The sequence below is a fragment of the Camellia sinensis genome, chromosome 12 (genome assembly GCF_055761805.1).
Source record: "Camellia sinensis isolate YWXY chromosome 12, ASM5576180v1, whole genome shotgun sequence".
Lineage (NCBI taxonomy): Eukaryota > Viridiplantae > Streptophyta > Magnoliopsida > Ericales > Theaceae > Camellia > Camellia sinensis.
This window is the reverse complement of record NC_138972.1, coordinates 78,984,045-79,007,325: the sequence shown is the minus strand read 5'-3', so window position 1 is coordinate 79,007,325 and position 23,281 is coordinate 78,984,045. Positions and strand designations below refer to the sequence as shown.

At 34.0% G+C, this 23,281-nt stretch overlaps 1 protein-coding gene across 7 annotated transcripts; it reads left to right on the top strand.

The window, feature by feature from the left end:
• Positions 1–9,933: 9,933 nt before the first annotated feature.
• LOC114318788 (cucumisin) lies at positions 9,934–16,788 on the top strand. 7 transcript variants are annotated; one of them, XM_082899025.1, is made up of 8 exons: positions 9,934–10,593; positions 11,196–11,230; positions 12,006–12,058; positions 12,152–12,391; positions 13,870–14,129; positions 14,247–14,405; positions 14,977–15,039; positions 16,541–16,788. In XM_082899025.1, the coding sequence occupies exons 6-8, from the start codon at positions 14,249–14,251 to the stop codon at positions 16,543–16,545; spliced, it is 225 nt and encodes a 74-aa protein (XP_082755151.1). In that variant the 5' UTR covers positions 9,934–10,593; positions 11,196–11,230; positions 12,006–12,058; positions 12,152–12,391; positions 13,870–14,129; positions 14,247–14,248; the 3' UTR covers positions 16,546–16,788. The 7 variants fall into 7 exon arrangements, 4 of the variants coding, with proteins under 4 accessions (XP_082755151.1, XP_082755150.1, XP_082755149.1 ...); XM_082899024.1 differs by lacking the exon at positions 16,541–16,788 and adding an exon at positions 15,243–15,506 and having other exon boundaries at positions 9,935–10,593; XM_082899023.1 differs by lacking the exon at positions 16,541–16,788 and adding an exon at positions 15,243–15,506 and having other exon boundaries at positions 9,935–10,593; positions 14,247–15,039.
• The last annotated feature ends 6,493 nt before the right edge of the window (positions 16,789–23,281 follow it).

The window sequence follows — 23,281 nt, the reverse complement described above, 5'->3', positions numbered from 1 at the left end:
GTACCTCATGACTTTCTTTGCAACCTTTCAATGTTCCATTCCTAGATTTGTAACACCCTGAAAATATAACAATAAAACCATCTCACGATAATTACCCATTGACGATACATTCAGAATAAGATCTCTCTTTACATTCATATGGGTCAATCATTACAAAAGATAACACATACAACTATACATTCACAAGTCTTAACCCTGAATCTACAACATGTGTCAATAACAAGAGATATGAAATTGAAGTAAGAATAGATAAATTAATGTCGTAATGGCTACAACTTTCCAAGATGGTGCTTGGTTACAACAAAATTGAGTTTAAACTCAATACAAATAAAGCCCTAGACTTGTACAAAATAATTGCAATAGTTAACAATAATAGAAGCTCTTGGCTCCAAGTCCTCCCATGATATTGCCTTGGTGGAGGCATATCATCAGCACTTGAAAATATGTTCCACATAGGGTGAGCCAAAACTCAGTAAAGATACTTTCACATAGTGTATGAATTTTAACAGAGTTATAAGGTGAACGCATATGCAATGCTCGTACCTAAACATTTTATTTCTTTTTCCAAAACTATGCAATGTCAAGTTTATATCACAATTCATGAAACCATTTCCTTTACAATAGGAAAGAAAGTAGTGGATATAACATTGGGAATCTCTAGGACATGTCTGCAAGTAGGTTACAAGCACTACCAATCTGTCATTTTTACCGGTATTAACCGAAAGGCTCGACACCTAATTGCGCGGGTTTTTGGACTTTCACCAAGGGCACACAGGTCAACATAATACCACAACTACACTCTTACCTAGATTTACCAAAGTATTCACCATTTTTTTTCTCAAAACAACAACATTTTCAATGTGTTAAATATGTTACAATGCTTAACGCAAATGAATGAGAAAATAGTTTCAATTCACCTAATTCTCATGTAATTTTTATAACAATTATAGCTATCTTCCACCAATAGCCCAAAATAAATATCTCTAAACTGATAATTAATTTCCAATAAAGATATACTTTCCAAATCTCAAGATAGGAGTGATAATTCATATTCAACTCCACCATCATCATTGTTCCATTTCCATAAAACCAACATCAATTCCAATTTTATAGCGATTCTGGTTTTGACCCGACCCTTGTTGTATTCTGGACTTGGGTTTCATGGTGTCATATTGTTGATCTTATATTGCTTCCCTTGTATTTCTTTGAATTTGGCTATTGAGTTGTTGTGGTTGCATTTGGGACATGTTGGTCGCTTAGTTTCCAAACTTTTGTCGTCTAGATTTTTGCTCTTTCGCTCTAGCGGCACTTCTTGCACTCAAGCGGGCTTTGCAAACTCTCAGTATTTTTGCAGGTTTGCAAAACTACTAGGAGAGTGTATTCTACGCTTGTGCAGTTCTTTCTGCATTCGAGCGGGCTCAGCTCGAGCGATCCTAATTACGCTCGAACATTGGTCTATTGTCTGCAAAACGACTGGGAGTGTGTATTCTGTGCTCGAGCGTTATTTCTTGTGTACGAGCGGAACACCTTTTTGTGTTTGACTCTCGAGCGTCACTTCTTGCGCTCGAGCGGACTGTGCGTATATCAGCTCACAGCAGCCTTCTTCTATATCATTTTTTCATCTCTTTTCCTTCCAAAACCCTAGATCTAGAGCCTCTCTCTCTCTAAAACTCACATTCCCTCTACATTTTCACCTAGATCCGTTGGTTTCTCTACCCTAGTGTTTTTGGAAAAAAGGTAGAGCATCCCAAGAGCTCCATTTTGATTCGAATGAAAGTCAGTTTCGGCGTCTTTGAAGTTTTCTCCTTGCTTTGCTCATCTTCTAGCTTGGAGGTAAGGACTTTCTACACTCTCTTATGAATTTTAACTTAGTTATTTGTTGTTATGTAAACAATGTTGGGATTTGGAGAATTTTAGACAAACCTAAGATTTCGGTTTAAAATCAAAAGAAGGGTTTTGGAATGAAGGTATTGAAAATGTTTATGGGTATAGATATGAGGATTTGTTCTATTAAACTTGTTGATTTTGACACATAGGTTGGATTTGGGAGAGAATGGAGTTTTCCCTAAAATGTTTAAATAAATTATTTTTTGTATAAATAATGAAATTGGTATTGAAAATATGAAATTAGATGAATGTTTACATAAATGGTGAAGTTGGATGTGTATTACCTCTCACCTATGAAATTTTGGATGATTTATCTGTCATGGAGATTGTATATCTATTTAAAAATATCTATTTTGGGCTATCGGTGGAGGATAGCTATGATTGTTGTAGAAATTGTATGAAGATTAGGTGAATTGAAACTAATCTCTTAACTATTGTCATTGAATATGAATGTGTTTTAATACATTGTATATGTATGATATTTGGGAGGAGAAAATGGATGTACTCAATGTTCGGGAGAAGAAAGGGGATAGACTTCATTGAATTAAATTGGTCTGTGTGTTCAGGGTGAAAGTCCCGAAAACTGTGCGTATACATAGATGCCGATTCCCGCGAACGAAATTTTCGTGAAATAGCAAACTGAAGTGTTTGTGTAATGGTTATATTGATTAAAATGCCATTGAGTTATAGTCTCAATTGCGTTGTCTGGATAACAATGGATTTGATTCATGAATTGAGGTGAAGTAAATTTTCATGAAATGAATTAAGATAAGACAGATTGAGATATAACACTTGGCATATTATGATCTTGCAAAAATACGAATGATTTTACCATGGGCATTGTATATGCATATCATACTTATATCTTTGTTAAGATTCATATATTGTACTAGATTATTTCTACTGGGCTTTGGCTCACTCTACTTAGGAAAAACCATTTTCAGGTGCTGGTGATATGCTTTCGTCAATGACTTAGCTTGGGAGGATTGTGGAGCTGAAGGCTCATTTTTGGTCTATTTTGTATTCACCTTTTGTACAAGCCTAGGGCTTTATTTATATTGAGCTTATGACTCATTTTGTTATAACCAAGCATGGTCTTAGAAAGATGTAAGCCTTTAGGGCATATGAATATATGTTTAGCTTTCATTCTTTATTTCGTCCTGTAACATATGCTGTAAATTCAAGATGAACGATTTATGAATGTATATCGCATGTGTCATCTTTTGTATATTAACTCTGATTAATGAAAGCTTCTTATCTTATCTATATCACTTTGTACTAGTGTTTGGAGTTGGATTATTATAATTATTTTTGGAGCCTGACAATTTTTCTCTTTACAAAATTCAATTTCACATTTTAGGGCAAAATCCATTTTCTTTAAAACTCAATTCCCATGGATAAAATCCCCTATCTATCATGACCCATAGATAAAATCCACCATCTATCATGACCCAACCATTTTTACAAAGCCACAATCATATACAAAAACCCATTTTGAAAGCCCCACTTTCGATTTCAAAACCAAAACCATAGGTTTTATCTAAAATCCCCAAATCACTATCTTGTTTAGAAAGGCAAATAACTATGTTAAAAATCATAAAATGAGTCAAATTAATCCCTACCTCAAAGACAAGGACTAAGAAGAACAAGAGTTGAAACTTGACGAAGCCAAAAATGAACTTTGCTTTGATCAAAACGAAACTCTAAGTAAGCTTTACCTTTTTAACAAAAGGTCTACAGTGAGGAGATAGAATAATGTATTTGCACCAAATGTTCAAGAACTAGAGAGAGAGATAGAAGATCTGAGATTTAGAGAGAGAGAGAGAGAGAGAGAGAGAGAGATGTGAAAAAGTGATTTCCTCGGATTGATATACGCACAGATTGCTCGAGTGCATGAATAGTCGCTCAAGCAACCAGACACAACGAAGACACCGCTCAAGCGCAAGAATGGTCGCTTGAGCGCACAATGCACCCCTCCCAATAGTTCAAACGTGTAAAAGTTTTCTCGAGCGTAAGAAGCATTGCTTGAGTGTAGATATCGAACTCTCAGTAGTTTGTAGATTGTAAAAGACCGCTCAAGCGCAAGAAGCATCGCTTGAGCGAACAAGTAAAATTCTGGGCACAACTCTTTGAAAACAGACTCCCAACCTATTTTAGACACAACCAAGACACTCCAATAGCCAAACTCAATAAGGAATGAAGGGGAAGAAGACATTAACAACCATCAAGACAAGAAAACCTGAATCTAAGACAATAAACGGGTTGGGTTTAAACCAGAGTCACTATAAGATTGCTTTGGTATCTTCCAAGCATCCCAACCGCAAATGCAAGTCAAATCATGTACAAACCAAAGCATGTATTAAACTGGCTATGATAGACACATAGGGCATGCTAACTATTTATTCTTTTTCCAAACCATTCTTCGGACATTGACTTAAACTGAATTTGTTACCTTTTAAAATGGGTGTTGCATTAGGAGTGCAATCACTCATCTTAAATTTCTCCAAAACTCTTTCAATGTAGGCTTTATGAGACAATACTAATGTCCTTTTGGACCTGTCTCTGTGAATCTCTATGTCGATGACATAAGAAGCTTCACCTATATTCTTCATTTCAAAGTTTTGAAAAAGAAATTGTTTAGTGTCATGCAACAAACCCAAATCATTAGATGCAAGTAAAATGTCATCCACATATAAAACTAAGAAAATGTACTTGCTCTTACTAATCTTAAGGTATATATAGTTATCCACAACGTTCTCCGTAAAACCATATGAAGTAATAACATTATGGAACTTTAAATACCACTGTCAGGAAACTTGTTTTAGTCCATATATAGATTTCTTGAGTTTGCAAACTAAGTGACTATCTTTATCAGAACAAAAACCTTTAGGTTATTTCATGTATACTTCTTTCTAGGGCTGCAATCGAACCGAGCCGAGTTGAGTTTCACTATGTTCGAGATCGGCTCGATTTATTTTGAAGGTGTTCAAGCTCAGCTTGAGCTCGAAGCGAGCCCAAATATGTGAGCTCAAGCTCAGCCCACCTAAAATTTGTCTGACTTGGGTTCGGTTTGTTATGGCTTGTTAGCCAAGTGACACCCATGGAAGGCTAGAACCTACTACACTTAAATAGAGATCTCTCTATCTTTGAAATACATTGTGTAAACGATGTGGGACTCCAAATTGTTTGAAACATTACTTACTGGATAACGTCGTTTCGTTATTGAATGGAATTGCACCAAAAGTCCTCCATCGCTTAAGGAAGAAGCATGCTAAAGGCTCATTGCTTATAAAATGAAGATGTTAGCAGCACAATTTCTCAAGACAAGCACATGCACAAGCTTCCAAACTTGTAATATAATATGTAGCGTAAATTACAAATACACCCCCTAAGATTTGTTTAAAATACAGATTGCCCCTTATGATTTGAGAAATTACAAATACCACCTTGTTAGAATTTTTTATTTAACAAAATTAACTAAAAAAAATAAAATTCATAATTACTCTCTTATACAATAATAAAACTACCTAAAATATTAATTGAAACATATTTCTAATATCATTAAAAACTGGTAATTGACTTCATATTAATAAAAGAAGCGATTTGTTATGAAATTAGAAACCTCAGGAGGTGGAATGTAATTTCCAAAGCCACAGGAGGTGATTCGTATTTTAATCATACTTTAGGGGGTGTATTTGTAATTTACCCTAATATGTAATATATATATATATATATATATATTATTTATATTATATAAACAAAAATTCAAAATGTTTTGACATATATAATGTATATATTATATAATATAAGATATATAGGGGGAGTTATGGGCCGGTCCTTTAAACCTGATTTAATTCCCATGAGGTCCTGACCCAAAATAATTTAGCACATCTTCCCATTTTACCCTTGACGTTCAGCCTACATGTAGAAATCGCTCAACCGTTCCACACACTCTTTCTCTCTCTTTTTCAACCGGCCACCGAAGACCACTTCCAACCTTTGACAATATTTTTTTCGGCCATTTTCCATTTGCACCATATCAATACCGCCATGCTGGCAACAAGAGAAAAAGAGAAGAATAAGGATGAAGAAAATGAAGGAGAGGGATAAGGAGTCCTTACTAGAAATAATTCTTTACATTTGCAGATCAACGCAAAGATTCAAAGACAAATCCAATAAAAAAAATTTATACCGACACATTCATTAATAAATTTATCACTATCTATTTGTTAAAAATTAAAAAAAGAAAATATCGTCTTCATAATCACAAATCAACATAAGATTCAAAAACACACGCAGTGATAAATTTATCACTGACTGTTTGTTAAAAAATTACAAAAAAAAAAAATCGCATTATCATCGTCACAAATTAACACAAGATTCAAAGACATATTCAGTAATAAATTTAGCAGTGATAAACACATTCACTGATAAATTTCTCACTAGTTGTTTGTTAAAAGATTACTAAAAAAAAAAATCTTGTCATCATCGTCACAAATCAACACAAGATTCAAAGAAATATATCAGTGATACATTTATCACTGATATAGTAGATTTGGTTTAAGAGAAATAAAGAGAGAGAGAGAGAGAGAGAGAGAGAGAGAGAGAGAGGCAGGTGATAAATCTAACATGAACAAAAATTAGTGATAAATTTATCAGACTAGTTCAACATGTTTTACAAGTGTAGATATTCACCAACACGCTGTAGAAAGAGTCTCGATCTCATCGGCAACCATGTAAAGTACCAGATTGGCGCCGAAGATGGTAGATCGGCATTGAAAACAACTAGATTTAAAGCCATTGGTGAAGTTTGATGTTGAAGATGGTGGATTGATGATTGAAGAAAAACAACGATGACGGCAGATGAAGGATAGATGATGGAGAAAGAGCGACGGTAATGGCAAAGAGGAAGAAAAAAGACAATGTTAGGTGAGCGAGTCAAATGGTTGAGAGATGGTGAAGTATAGATCGGCGATGGTGGAGATGGTTGGTGAAAAATGGTGGTGGTAGTGGCCGGCGAAGGTGGTTGTGGTGACCGGTGGAGGTGGTAATGGTTAGTGATGAACGATGATGGTGGTTACGGGTGGATGGCCATAACCATAGCTACAATGGTGATATTTTTTAGAGAGAGAGAGACGGAGGGAGATGAGAAAGAAGAAGAGTTTTGTAAAAATGATCAAGAGAAAAGTTAGTACAAATCGAAAAAATTAATAGGTAATAAATATTATAAACAATTAAAGACTTAGAAAGTGTTTGGGATGATTTAAATAGGGATTTTTACCCCGTGGTTGTAGGGGCAAAATCGGGATAAAAAAATATAACAGGACTTCCTGGCGCATAGGATAGAAACTTAGGACTTAATGGGTAATAGATTCAATTATTGGGACCGGCTAGTAAAAATCCCAAATATATATATATATATATATATTTAAGCTTGTGAGCTTAATCGAGTTAACCATTACTGAGCTCGAGCTCGGTTCGTTTGTTATACGAGCTTAAAATTTAAGCTCAAACTCATTTATTTAGTAAGTGAACCGAGTTCGAACAAGCCTAAACAAACCGAACGAGAGTTTGTTCACAAATATCTTAGTTCATTTGTAACCCTACTTCTTCCTCAAGATCCCCATTTAAAAATGCCATTTTCACATCTATTTGATATAGCTCTAAATCAAAATGAGCTACTAATGCCATGTGTGGGTGTTGATTTTTGACCACACAACCAAACAGGGAACTTAGCTGGAGAGCACAACAGAATAAATTGAGCCAACCACTTGCCAGATAGTGAGATTGAGCCCCTAATGCTTTGACTGATATGTGACTTTATGAGCATTAGGCTTAAGAGATTAGATTGCTCTCACTTGTCATAAGCATTCTTTTTTTGCAGTAGAACTCTCGTCTGTGGGTTCAGGAGGTTCATCCACATAGTGTGCGAAATCGAGGTCCATGTACCCTAATGTTAGAAGGATTTTGTCCTTCCATTCTGAAAAATTATCACTGTTTAAGAATGGAATATGAGAAGACTCATTAGACAGTACAGAGGTAGAAAACATTACAATTACCAAGAACATCATTAATGCTTTGAAACAATAACTGTGTTTTGAATCAACAAATGTCAAATTCAGTAACACATCTAAACCTTCTTGTGGGTAGAGATCACTAAACTGTATTAGATTTGCTATTACTTTATAATAAGACTAATGGATTCCGAAATATTCAAGAAAAAAAAAAATGCATACCTGTGGGTTTAAAGCATCCAATCCCTTTAACACTCAATCCATTATCTTATTCCAATTAAATTTCATAAATAACTACTTTCTTATGGGACCGAGAAATTATTTATAAAACATAATTGCAATATAAAAATGCCAAATTAATTTTTAACTTTATGTGATCAAAATACTGAGGATAACTGCATCTTTATGTCTTAAGATGCTCTGAATACTCTTAAAATAGAATAATTTTTTTTTTTTAATTATGGCATAATTTATTAATTTGAGCAAATCCTTATGGTCACAACAAGTACATAATATTTTAATGCACATAATGTATGATACATGCAATCAAAGTAATATCACTTCAAAAATCCGAAGACCAAACACATGTAATTCACCCTTATAATAGATTTTGCTTAAAAGTTGGAACAAAATAAATTCTATAAGTCCAACACACAGTGTATACATGCTTTTATTTTACATAAATTTTCATGACATAAATAATCTTAATGCATGTAATATGATATTACACTATATTAGAGAGCATGCCAATGAATATGAAAATTTATAAGGCTTTAAAAGATATGTTAAAATAGTTTACTATATGAAATTCAAATGAATTTACTTACTATTTAAACATGTAGCTATAATAAACAAAATATCCTCAATATCATGTCCTTATAAAAATCTAGAAATAAATCTAAGTCTTTTATGCCTTTTAAAATTAACTAAATAAATCCAAATAAAAGCATGAGAACTTCTAGATTTATACAGAATCAGATTAAGCATTTTTCTTTTCAATGTGTGTTTCAATTAATGAAAACAATACTTAAAGACATACAACAAGTCTCCTAAATAAAAAATATTTAGAGTAGGAAAAATTCTAAATTAATGTAAATGCCACTAGCACAAATCAAGATGAATTCTACTATTGCTACAAATCAATATACATCATGCAATAGTTATTATTTCTAATTAATATACATTATGCAACAGTTCATCTTTAACAGCAAGAAAAGTAACTAGAAAGTTTCAGATTTTTTTTTAATAGATGAACCGAACAGTGAATATTTATATTGATTTAAAAGTTAAAATGTTAAGTAGTACAAGAATATACAGGTACAACCACAAAAGTCACGTATAATGATGACCACTATATGGACCCAAAATTCATCATTATGTACTAGAATATCAAATCTCTATATATATAATTTAAATTATAATGACCTGCAATTCGTATATTTTCTTTCACAAGGGATAACAAAACAAACGTCTAAGAGCTTGTGTGCCAGAGTGGACGAACATGCGGAAGCATTAGGAAGCGTAAATACAATAATACTGAACTAACGTAGAAAATTGTCAATGTCTTAAGTTCTCAAACATGACAGAACAAAGGTCCAGCAAAAGAGCCAAATGAAATTTGGCCTTCCAAAAAATACAATAACGTTAAACAACCGAAACACAAGGATAGCTCTGATACCAATTGTAATAACTAAAATAATTCAATAAGAAAGAGGAATACCTCCTACCATAATGTTCAACCCTATAAATCCTGTTCTTGATCCATCAAATTTTGAATGTATAAACAAAATTACTCATAAAATACTTTTATAGAACCATATGAAAAGTGGAAGGAACAGAGTTTCAAGTCTATTCTATTCACAAAAACGTCTGTGTTTCATTACAGCAAATATAAATTTAGGTGGCATTTTTTTAACAGCGTTTTTTAAAACGTCACCATTTCTACTATTTAACGGCCTGTTTTTCTTTAATTGAAAACGGCGCCGTTTTATAAATAGGAGGCGTTCATTTACGCCTCCAAATGCGTGTTGTCCCACGCGCTTCCTTTTACAATGTGAGAATCTCAACTCCCAAATTGAACCGATGCACTCGCAAATAATCTCTCTGTCTCTCCACTGTCTAAGCCAGATTCAGTTGCTTATCAATGGAATCCTCAGAAATCGAAGTTCTCTCTCGAAATCGAAGTGATTCATCAGAGCGATTTCGAAGTTCATACCTCGAAATTTTAAAATTCTGAGTTCATATCACTTCGATTTCGATTTAGATTTGAGTTCATATCACTTCGATTTCGATTCAGATCGTGATTAAGATCTCAGCGATTCAGATCGGTCTCAGTGATTCATATCTCGAAATCGAAATCGAAGTTCGATTCAGATCGTGATTCAGATATCAGCGATTCAGATCGGTCTCGGTGATTCATATCTTGAAATCGAAATCGAGATGATGATGAGGAGATCAGTCTCCGGGTAATGCAGTTGGCTAACATTATTAGTGGAGATGATGATGGTGAAGACGGTATTAACCAGTTGTTCCTTCATGAGGATATCTCGAAGCCTGGACAGAAGGAGTCTCTGCATTTTCTGTGCGGGTTGTACCCTGATGCATTGGGGATTCACTCTGTTTCAATGAGGCCCAAGCTTGAAACTTCTGGGTTTCTTGTAGTTCCGACCAAATACAATGGCCCTGTTTTCCAGTAAGTCTAGTACTGCATTTATGAGGGTTTTATTTTTCTTTGTTGATTGATTAACTAGGAGCTAGTAGCTTTGCGATAGAAACAATGTTGTAGTTATTTGTTGTTTATATCCAACATATTCTAAACATGTTCATAGGTGCATAGCATGAGTAGATACGAAACTATCAGTGGAATCCAATTTAGACAACATCATTCATGGAAGTAACTACAAAGAATGTTGTGCAATACAAAATTATGGTTCGATCAAGATTGACTCAATGACATCAATATGTGGGGTTTGGCCTTCTTGTAAGTGATATATGGTTTTAAGGGAAAATTAAAGGTTAAGGAATTTGGAATTGAGGTTATAAACTAGATAGGATAAAATGCAATTAATCTAGTTGTCTGATTCAGAATGGTACTTTTTATTTTATTTCTTGACCTTTTTGACGTATCTATTGTGTCATTGTATGGCATCAAAGCTGGAAATTTTTCTAAGAATCAAAACATCTAATAACTTTCATGTTTAAACTCTATAGTTTTTTTGTATTTTGTTTTTTCCTTGTGATAAAATCTGCGTAATTGTCCAAAATGAAGTTACACATTTGTTTATTCACATACAGAGATCTTGACGAAGGGATGAGAGATGCACAGCGAGGTATAAACGAGAACCTCTTTCCTTTTCTTCAAGCTTGGCTTTATGTGAAGGATAACCGGAATCTAATGCATTGGTTCAGAGCAGTAGGCACATTGATTAAAGAGCGCAAGCAAGCTTCAGATGCTTAATGTGTTTTATGTTATTCTATGAAATGATTCAATTGGCATGCAGAATGAGATGTTGTTCCTAAGTCAGTCCTGCATTTGCTAGAAGGTTAAGCTGGGTTTTGAGCTTTATATGAGCTTTAGCTTTTTACACAATTTTAATTTTGGGAATGATATTCACACTTCACTTTTAACTCACTTTTTTGTTTTTTTAATTTATGTGCTTATCTTGAAAAGCTGTGTATTCTGGAAAAGTAAATGATAGTTATGCATATTTTCTTTAGTATGAAATGATTTTGAACTAGCCTTGAACAAATTGTTGATGGACAATAAAAATGGAAAATTCTTTATAAGCTGTGTTTGAAGGGCAATTGTGATCTGTTAATAATTTTTCCAGATATTGATCCATTGGTAGAATTCATTTATTTTTTATTTTGTTTCGAGGACAGAGAACCTCTATGTATTTCACTACTTTCTGCTTATTCTCATCTGTAGTAGTATTCATCCGATTATTAAATTGCAATTAAAAGACTACGTTTTATGTCTCTTATTTTATTAATAATAAACTTACGCCCATGTGTCATGCATGCTTTTTTTCTTCTTATTTCACATAAATTGAATTTGTGTTATTGGCAGCTCAGGACACTACTAAAAATCTCTTTCTAGTGCAGGTGTTAGTTTACCATGATCTGCTAGGAATGATGCAACACCACATCATGCCAAGGTCAATTCCATTGTTGCCACTCTTGCTTAACAATCTCATGTTCTTCATATGCTATATGTCCCACTAAAACAAAAATTGCTCTATCTTTTGCAGGTAACCCCCAAATTCTGCAAGCAGTATGGGCAAGTTGGAGATGTCATTAACAAGGCTCTTTTAGAGTACAAGGAAGAAGTAACAAATGGTTCATTCCCAGGCCCTGCCCACAGCTCGTATAAAATTAATGCCACCGATGTTGATGGTTTTTTAAATGAGCTGCAAAAGTTGGGTTTGGACGAGGCCGCATCAGCAGCTGCTACAGTGGCTGAGAAGATTGAGAATGCTGAATCACCTGATGTAGGGAAATCATTCTGAACTGAGAAATCATTATGAACTAAGAAAATTAAATTATATTCTATGAAGCATGGACACGCCAGATTTCATGCCGTGGCAGTGTCTGACACGGGGACACGCCGGGGACACGGGGACACGCCGGGGACACGTACGGGACACGCCGGATGGCGTGTCCCTTTAATTTAATTATTTTTTTTGCAGGGACACGGCGGAGACACGGCGGGGACACGCGTGTCCACCAAATCTGGACACGCGTGTCCAAATCTGAAGATAAAGAGCAAAAGAGAAGAGTAGGAGAAGAGTAAAGGTCAAGACACAAACCTGGTCTTCGATCCAGTCGAGTCGCCTGTCAACCTCCATTCAGTCGACCACCGTAAGTCACTCTCTCTCTCTCTCGCCTGTCGACCTCCACCCATGACCTCGACCTCGACCTCGACTCGACTCGCCTGGCCTGTCGACCTCCATCCGTAAGTCTCTCTCTCTCGTCCCTGTCTCTCGCTCTCTCTCTCTCGTTCTCGCATCGATCGCGTCTCTCGCGATCGCGATCGCCATCGCATCTCTCGCTCTCTCTGCTCGATCTCTCTGCTCGATCTGATCTGATTCATATATAATATATATATATATAATATATATATTTATTAGGTTTAATTCATATATAATATACATATATATATATTTATTAGGTTTAATATTAATGTATTTATTTGGTATAATATATATATGTGTATTTATTTAATATTATTAAAAATATATATTAGGTATAATATATAATATATATATATATATATATTTATTTAATATTAATAAAAAGGCATATCTTATATCTTATATAATATGTATATATATAAGATATAATATATACTTATACATATCAATCACAAAAAAATAGTAGAAAAAAAATATAAATAAATTAATAGAATCATATTTATTTAAAAATATAATAATTAAATAAAATAATTAACTTGTATTAAAATAAAAATATTTATATAAAAAAAAAATTGCTGTGTCCCCAGCCGTGTCCGTGTCCCCATTTTTTTAAAAATGCCGTGTCCCGTGTCCGTGTCCGTGTCCGTATGCGTGTCCGTATCCGTGTCCGTGCTTCATAGATTATATTCGACATGGCCTAGGGAAATCATTCTGAACTGAAAAACACTAGCTATACTTCAAATAATTTGGGAAATGGCTTCCATTTGATGGCCCATTCACCATGATTACTTTCCTTCTATTACTTAATTTTTTTTAATCGATAATCCCAGAAGATGAAATCAAATAATGCTTTAGGACCCAATGATATTCCTATTGAAACTTGGAAGTGCTTGGGTAAAAGGGGGATTGCTTGGTTGACTAAGTTGTTTAGCAAAATGAGCTCTTTTTTTTGCTAAGGTGTGGATATAGATATGATATTTTCACTCAACGTCTTTGTTTTTGTTTTTTTTGTTTTCGGATTTATGTTACTGGGTCAAACTTTGTCTTGTGTGCAGGTCTATGTGGTCTATATGGGAAGCGGAGATGGTCATGTTTTCACACTTTCTTTTTATTTATTTTTATTTTTTTATGGTTTGATGTTATTGTTGTGTTCCTCTTCTTGTTCTTATTGAGGATTGTTTGGTTGTGCTGATTGAATCATTCAATTGGTGACACAGTGTTGAACAAGCCAGGGCATCTCATGTCTACAGTTACAGACATGGTTTCAGAGGCTTTACAGCCAAGTTGATAGAGGACCAAGCTTTTGAAATTGCCAGTATGTCAATACAATAGTAGTATTTACTATTATCTTTACCATTTCTTAGCATAATGGATTGATTTATATCCATGGCTCTGAAAAATCAATGTCATGGTTTTAAAAATTGAAACACAGAGATGCCTGGAGTGGTGTCGGTGTTTCCAAACAACCGTAGGAGGCTTCACACGACTCATTCATGGGATTTCATGGGTCTTTTGGGAGAAGAAACCATGGAAATCCCTGGGTATTCCACCAAGAACCAAGTTAATGTCGTTATCGGCTTCATTGATATCGGTTAGTTGTCTTTCCCTTTCTATCGAGAACAATTGGTTTCATTGATTAGTATCACTGTATGTATATGCACAAATTAGACAATGTTCATTTATTAGTTCATTATGGAGACATGACCTCTAGGCTCTTCCTAGGATTAGGAGTAGAAAACAAACAGACTATCTGTGCTCATTGAATACAACACTTGCTCATTCTTTAATGAGTACCCATTATCATTTTCTTCGATGCTCTGTTTGTTTGAAGTCACAAGTATGTGAGCTAACAATGCCCTTCCTCACTCTTCATTATGATTTCGAACTAAAATGAGACTTTTCATTATGATTTTAGAAATTATAGGTTCATTTTGTTTAATCAAAAAACACTCATCATTCTAGTCCACTTTTCTTTTTAATCCTCTCTTTGTCACTGTTTTTGCTAACAAAGGCGTGCCGGTCTCTCTTGCCACTGTTAAGATTGTAGTAGAGTTTTTTTTCACACACACAACTCTCAAATTGTTGTGAAACATATTGATTTGCAACATATCTCTCTCACACTCTATGAAATTGCAATTAATTTTAAGCACTGCTCAAAGTAGGAATTTGGCCTGAATCCCCAAGTTTCAGTGATGCTCACATGCCTCCATCGGCTATTTATTCGGGTATGTATTTTGTTTCCTGACTTTTATTGCGTTTTTGATATTTGTTGATGTCTTTTATTTTCTTGAATGGTTGCTTTTGAGAATTTCATATCAATAAATATTGCAGATTTTGGTATTTTTTCCATGCTATATACCATCTTGAGTTTTAATTTAATGTTATCATTCTTTGAAATGTCCAAATTTAGAAAATATTGAAATTGCAGAGCTCTTGTTGAAGTTTAGAGATTGCTAACATTGTCTAAGAATAGGGAGATACATGATGTAGAGAATGCAAACTAGAAAGTGAAAGTTTGGAATTTGTAAAGGTTTTAGTGCCTATGGGCCTCATCCGATCAAATTTTTGGTCAATTTGGGTCTCATTTTATGTCCTTTACAAGTTATTTGATGCTAGTTTGGTTTTATTTATGTGTTATCCGGCTTTAGGGTATGTATTAACAATATTTTTTTATTTTTTATTTTTTTTTATTTTTTTTTTTTATACTTCTTGTGTTATTAAACTTATTTTTAATTTTTGAGTCTTTTCCGATGTTTAATTCAATGCTTTATGTTATCATCTTGTCAATGCTATACGTTTTGTTGGTGAGCTGCATCCTGACAAGAACAGTGACAACAAGAAGCATGTGCTTTACACATAAAAACATTATTGTAAAATACAAGGATCAGGTCCTTTGCTTATGAATCATTTGATTTTTTGGTTGAGAATTGTAAATTCAATTTTTGGATATGTTATTTTGTGAGTAATGTTAAAACATCATTTGTGAATATGTTATTTTGTTGGTAATGATGATTGGATATTAAATTGAATGGGAAAGTGAATTAATGCTACATTTACTATTTGAATGAAAGTTATTATTTCATATTTGTGCTATTCAATTTTATTAAAGGTATTGTTTTGTTCAATCACATAAAATTAGCACAATTTTTATAAAAAAAAAAATTAAAAAAAAGAGGATATCACGGCGTTTTGAGAAATGCCACCTAAACTCTAAAGCTAACGGCTAGTGTTTTAAAAAAGATATGACGGCGTTTTGAAAACATCGCTAAATCATAGTGATGTCATAATGGTGTTAGGGTAGGACATTTAGCGGCGTTTTTAGCGACGCTTTTAAAGCGTCATAAAGCTATGACGACGGCCGCATTTTCGATGTTTGGTACTAAACGCCACGAAAACAATTAGCAACGTTTTTGATAGATATAGCGGCGGTTTTTAAACGCCACTAAAAACCTAATTTCTAGCCATGTTCACAAGTATATATAGATAGGCTTGGATCCATGATCCAAGTATAATTCTTCATAACTTCCAGCCATTAGGGAAGTAATAACATCCCACGAAACCACTTTATGGGGGTAGTGGACATGATTCACATAAACACAACTGTTGCTGAAACTATTGTAAGAACATTTCTCTGTTCAATAATTTTTTTTTTAATAATATATCTTGGCACCGCTATTGGTCATCCTTGTTTTCTAAGATGTAAAAATAATGTTATTATTTTTTCAGGATAAATTGAAACAAGTTGAACTTGATGATCCAGTATCATTATCTGTTCTTAAGGTAAAAGAAGATGCTATGTCAAAAAATACTTGGTTGTGAGAATCGTGGGAGAATAAGCGGGCTTAGTAAAGGAGTTACTTTTACTAAATTATGTGTACTCTCACAAAGGAATAGTTATAAAACTCAAGTAAAAGAAGAAGCTAGTCAATTGAAAGAAAGAGTGGCACATTTGGAGAGCTTAGTTAGTCATCTAATAAAAAATGAGGCAAGTAGTTTTATGCATTTATTAAATTTAGTTATATAGGTTTCTAACTTTTAACAAAATTACATTATTGTCTTTTATTTTTTGGTTTCAGAATCAAGCAAGTGAAGAAGGATCAACAAAACCTATAGTTTCTCCCTTGGTAAAAATATTATTTACATTCCATTTTACATGAAAGTAGTGTGTGCACATGCACTCACACATACATTTCCATTCTATTAGTATATTTCTATTTAGAGATCAACTATAGATTACCACTTCAATATCCATCTAATACTAATAGTAATGGGTTAAAGAAAAACGCAAATGCAATGACATATACAGGGAATTGTAACTTTGAAAGTAGAAGAGACGCTTTTGAGACAAAGCAAGGTAAAATATATGTGCTGGAACAATGCTTTCCTGATTGATTTGCTAGGAAAGAAATTTGAAGAATTCAAGAAGAGAAACATAAGAAAGTTTCAATGGTAATCACCAAATTGAAGGGTTTACATATTAACATAGTGTATACATACATATAGAGAGAGTGGGTGGGAGCTAACAACCCTATATAAGTGACAATTTCTCTTATTTGTCATTGCCTTGTTACTAAAGAGTCAGAACACTAACACCCCTAACAAGAAATGAAAGTTGATGGATTAGATGAGGTCATAGGAAGTAGTTGCTGAAGAGCGTTGGTCTTCGAGTGATCCAAAATAACTTGTCCATCACATTCCTATTGGACCTAATGCGATAAGAGTATGGGTAGATCTTGCAAGAGAAATTGGAGCATATTTACGGAGGTCTACTGCTGACATGACTTACATCGAAGACATTGTGGGTACTACGGTTGCATGGCCAGCTGACAAAGTTGTTATGGGGCAGTGATCGCTTCTACAAGTTGGTAATTTTTTAAAAGATTAAAAAAATTACTCTTCATGAACAATTAACATCTTATTATTTTTGTTTCTATTTTTTCCACCTTGAGAAATGTATTTGTAGAGAATCTAGAAATGTTTTTTTTTTTTTTTTTTTATGAATTATTTTTTCCTATTTTTTAGATGCAAAAGAAGTACACTTTATTGAGAGATAAGATAGTACAAAGTGAAGATTAAGAAATGCTTAGTATTACAAAAGAAGTAACACTTTTTTAAGAGATAGACTATTACAAAAAGAAGAGTAAGCAAAAGCCCAAATGGCTGAAGAAGTCAAATCAACAAGTGTGAATTAGTTAGTAAGATAACAACATAACAACAAATACAAAACACCACAAAAACTTCTAATGAAACAACATACTACCTATTATGAAAACACTAATATTGCCATTATAAGAGCCAATCTAACTTGAATAGCTTTCTAGTTTTCATTCCTCCTACTCCCACATTTCAAGACTAGCAATCATCAATGCTGAAAAATAATGCCTCTTTTTTTACCTTCACCAAAAAATTGCTCAAACTTTTACGTTCTCCTTAGGTTCATAGTAGTCACATCTATGTCTAATTGAAAACAGGGTAATTCCTTGAGAACCAAATAAATGACAAAACTACATAAAATAGAGATTTCCAAATACTTTTCATCACATCATCATATCCATTACAATCCACCATGTTGCCAACTCTCACAAATTTTTGGACAAATCTATGACACCCCACCATTTTACAGTATTCAAGAAATTTTTCAATTTCTATCACAGAATAACAATATATTTACGATAGTGTTCAACGATAACATTTGATAAATGCTATTAAAAATGATACACTTTTAATGACATGGGAAAACATAGCATTCGTTGGAATGCTATTGTTTACTTTTGATAGCATTCATCGAATGCTATAAAATGTATTTTTTGTTGTAGTGTTCACCCTTGTTCGTGAGAGAAAGAGACACGCGAGTAAGGACCAAAAAAAAAAAAAAAAAAAAAAACCAACAAACGATATCGCTTTGTTAAATAAAATCTCAGCTCTCAATTCTTTCCACTTTTGACATGACACAATCACTACATGTTGCACTACACAATAGAGAACCTATACTCATAGAATAACCATTTACAATTTAGTTGTAGATCTTTAAAAATTGCAAAACAAGTGGACAAATAAAAAACAAATTACAAATGAATGGAATCTCAAATAAAGTAACATAAATGTCATCTCACTCTGGCATTTGAAACTTGTACCATACAGTCTCCTTTGCCACTGCAACTCTGATGTAGGATATCCTATGCTTGGCATGTGATAGTTAGTGGTGGGAAAATGTAGCCAATATCTAGAGGAGTCATAACTACTTTGTAACTAATTTTTAGATATTGAACATTGTTTGATTGAGATATTTCTCTCTCTTATTTCTCTCTCTAAATTCTCTCTCTAAATTCTCTCTCATTCTTGATTAGGCTTATCATCATTTGGTATCAAAGCTTGAGAATCTGACCCGATTCTTGCCCATTGATCATCGATTTCAACTGGATGAAGAAGGATTCCTATTGGTTTTTGGTTAATAGTAACTGGGTTCACATCTCAACCCTAGATTGATTTGTATTCTGGTAAACCAACTTCTGTTCTGGCCTAGTTGTCAACTTTGCTGAGTTGAAAAAAATTATGTCGGAGAACCTTCAATCGATTTGTGCTTGTGATCTGATTTCTTGACAAATTGAAACCCTCAATTTGTGAACTAACTCCTTGCTAAAGATCTTCATTCTTGCATTTATGGATCAAATTAAGGTTCAATGTTATGAATCTAGATTTTAAATGGGGTACAATTGTTGTCCATAACTTTGAATCCAAGTTTAGTCGCAGTTTGACCTTCGACTCTAGATAGAATCCTGCGTCACAATCGTCGAATCAGCCTTACGAACCTAGCTGGTTTTTGAAATCTCCTACAAAGCGTTGAATCTAATTCGCGCACTGAGTTGATCACTTCAAACTCATCAATTGTGTTTGAACCTTCATTTCCAGTCATGATTCCTGCTGTTACAAGGTCGCAATCTCTACTGTTCGCTTTCAGCTTGATCATGGTAAATTGATTAGACTTTCTTTTTTCATTAGGACTATTCTAAATCAGTTTTTATGAATTGATCCCATTTGCATGAATTGATATTGTTGGACACAATTCTTGATCTTGATTCTTATTCTTGACATTGTATTGCAATCTCGATTCTTGGTTCTTGGTTCTTGAATCTTGATTCTTGCTTCTTGCTTCTTGATACTGCTGGGAGTTAGTCTTGAATTGGATTGATATTGGGTTGCACTTTGATTGTGAAATTGAGTTTGGTTTGATTGGAACCTATGAGTGTATATCAGGTATGGTTTGAATGGTAAATCTTGCATTAACAGTGTTGTGAACAATGTTTGTAAACAGCGTGGCCGTGGTCAGGTGTTTGTTGCAAATTTGGAAGATGAAATCGAGATAAGTCCTTCAATTGAAAGGAACATTGGATACCAAAATCAACGGAATGAGATTAAATATTTGAGTTCACAAATAGCTACCTTGGTTGGAAAGGTGCGCCACTTGCAACTTCATTCCAAAGATAGTAATGGTTCTAAGGATCATCAACTTAATGATTTCTTTAGTTCTCCACATAGGCTTAGAGCATATTCACACGGGTTGAATTCAGAGTGGAATGGTATCATCAAGGATTTAGTGTTTCCTAAATTCCGTGGAAGCTACAATCTAGATGTGTTCGAGGAATGGTTGAAGACAATTGAGAGCCATTTTGAGTATTATGATGTGCTGGAAGCAAAAAAGGTGAAGTTGTCCCTCAAAGCTCGGAGGTCGTGCCTCTAATTGGTGGAAACAATTACAAGTTGGTACGCAACGAAATAGCCAAGGAAAGATTAGAGAATAGAGAAAGATGAGGAAGAAGTTCAAGGAGCACTTTTTACCTTCTATTCACGTGCCATCTTTGTTTGTTGAGTACATAAGAAGGGTATTTTAAGTTCCGGACATCAATTCCAAAGTGGCTTTGCAACCAGACAACCATCCTATGACTATGTCCAAGTTGGTTGCTCAACTAGTGTTGGAGTGCAAGAGACTTTGGATGAGGGATATCATCATAAGAGGCTCTTTAGTGGCGAGGTGGTTGAACCAAGATATGATGAGGAAGAAGCTTCTATCTTTGGTGAAGAAGACATGCAGGAAAATTGTGGCCAAGAACAAGATTGTGGTCAAGCTCTTTCTATTTGTGATGAAAATTTTCCTATCTTTGATCAAGACAAGGAACCAGACCACCATGATCTAGATGTTTCCATCTTTGATGACGATAGTGAGGTGTTGGCTTATGAGAAAGTTGACGTTTATGAATATGAAGAAGAAGTTGATGCTTGTGAGTACGAAGGAGTTCCAATTTTTGATAACTATGATGATGAAGACGACCCTCTTGTAGAGCATGAAAGTGTACATGAGGATGAAGAACACGATAATGAAATATTGCTTCCCATGAAGGAAGTGGTTTCAATCCAACCTTCTATCCTTTTTCTATATTCTATGAAAATTATGGTGGAGAGTCATAACATTGAAGTTACATGGTTGTTGAATGAACGTTGCTTCCAAGAAATGCCTCTTATGCTATCTTCAAAGCCATTTGTTCCATTTAGTGTTGGTGTAGATGAGTTTATTCTTGGGCCATGCGAGAAGCGTTGTTTTGATAACATCTTTCTTCGAAAACAACATGTACATGGGTGGCCTATTCACACCTCAACATGGCTTCGGCTGATGTGCATAAACGAGAACTCATTTTTATGGAAGGATATTTGCTAGGGTGATCTTGAATAGCAATTGCCACTACCTAGTCACTTCCTTTGTTGCTGAGTTCTTCTTGCACTGGTCCCATTTCCTTTTATTGTAGATTAGTTTCCTTTGTGAAATTTGTTTGTATTGTACTTTCTAGTTTTGTATTTCATTTCTAGTGCATTGGTTGTATTTTGTTTGTCTTCACTTGAGGACAAGTTCTTTCGAGTGAGAGAGTATAATGTAGGATATTATGTGCTTGGCATGTGATAGTTAGTGGTGGGAATATGTAGCCTATATCTAGAAGAGTCATAACTACATTGTAACTAATTTTTAAATATTGAACATTGTTTGATTGAGATATTTCTCTCCCTTAATTCTCTCTCATTCTTGATTGGGCGCATCATCAAACTCCTTCCTCATTACTCCATCTTGTTCCCACCCTCCTTTGCCAACTAATCCCTTTCCCCACTCACTTTCACCACTCATCTCTTCCCCTTATTTGCCAAAATAGGAAAATGATCAAACATAAATATATGATAATTAAGGTATAATGTTTTTTTTTTTAAAATTTATTTATTTAAAGAAAATTGGGTAAATGAGATTGAGTTTGAAATCAAACATTTTTATGTATAATTCGATCCAGTAGAGATTAGTTTTATAAAATTTAAATTGCGAGAATTTTTTTAATTTTTCCATACATTTGATATTTTTAACTAAGGGTGAAGTTTTTTAACATGACACTTTAACACATACGAATGGGTCACAAATAAAAAATGACACGTCATACATGAAAAAATAAACAGATTATGTTAGTGTTAAGTAATTCTGACACACCATACGGGCAAATTCTTTCTTCATCAAAAATAAAAGTTTTGTTACAAAAAATATTTGGAGACCAATTTCAATCGTGATAAAAAGACCCGAAAAAGTCTAATAAAAGATATTTAAGGATTATTTTAAAAAATGTCACTAATAAATGTACTTTTAGGGACAATAATTTCATGCCAACAAATTTATTTCTTAGAAGAAAATTGATCCCAAAATAATGGAAATTCATTACTAAATGTCTAATTTCGTTGTTCAAAATACAACAATAACAATTTTGGAAATTAAGATATTTCATTTATGAAAAAGTGATTTCGTCTCTAAATTTTTATTTTTAAAACCTTAATTGTTATAGTGTCACGTGTAGTTCGTAACATTTGGTACCACAAATTGTTCAAAACATCAACACCACACTATTCATCATATAACCACAATGATTTGTAACTTTCACTTTGAGGTACACATCATAGATAGTGATATACACATACATCACAAAAATTTGTAAATTTTATCACAAAAAATTATAACCTTTTTTTTTTTTGATCAGCAAAAGGAAAGCTTTATTGATGAAAAAAAATACAAAGTATGATAAAATACATCAATAAAAAGGAGGGTGCAAAAAGTATCACAATGAAACATCAAGATCTCAACCAGGTTGGCACCAAGATGCACACCCAATCATCTAGTAGCACAAACTCCAAGCTCCTTGGTGAGTAGCCAACATATAGAGCAAAAACAAACAAGCAAACAACAGGTACTGAACAACAACAACAAAGTCCAACAAACAAGCAACCTCATGCTAACAACTGCTAATCATCAACAAACAGCAGCAACAACTACTCCACAATAATATCAGCAACATAAACATCAGCAACTTATCATCTCAGCATCTCAGCAGCATCACAGTCTCAACAACAGCAAAAGCAGAGCTTCTAATCTCACTGCTACACCTGCTACTC

Coding starts and splice junctions, on each gene's coding strand:
- LOC114318788 (XM_082899024.1), top strand. CDS start 10,370: ATGCAGTTGGCTAACATTATTAGTGGAGATGATGATGGTGAAGACGGT. Junction 10,594..11,195: donor TACAATGGCCCTGTTTTCCA/GTAAGTCTAGTA, acceptor ATTCACATACAG/AGATCTTGACGAAGGGATGA.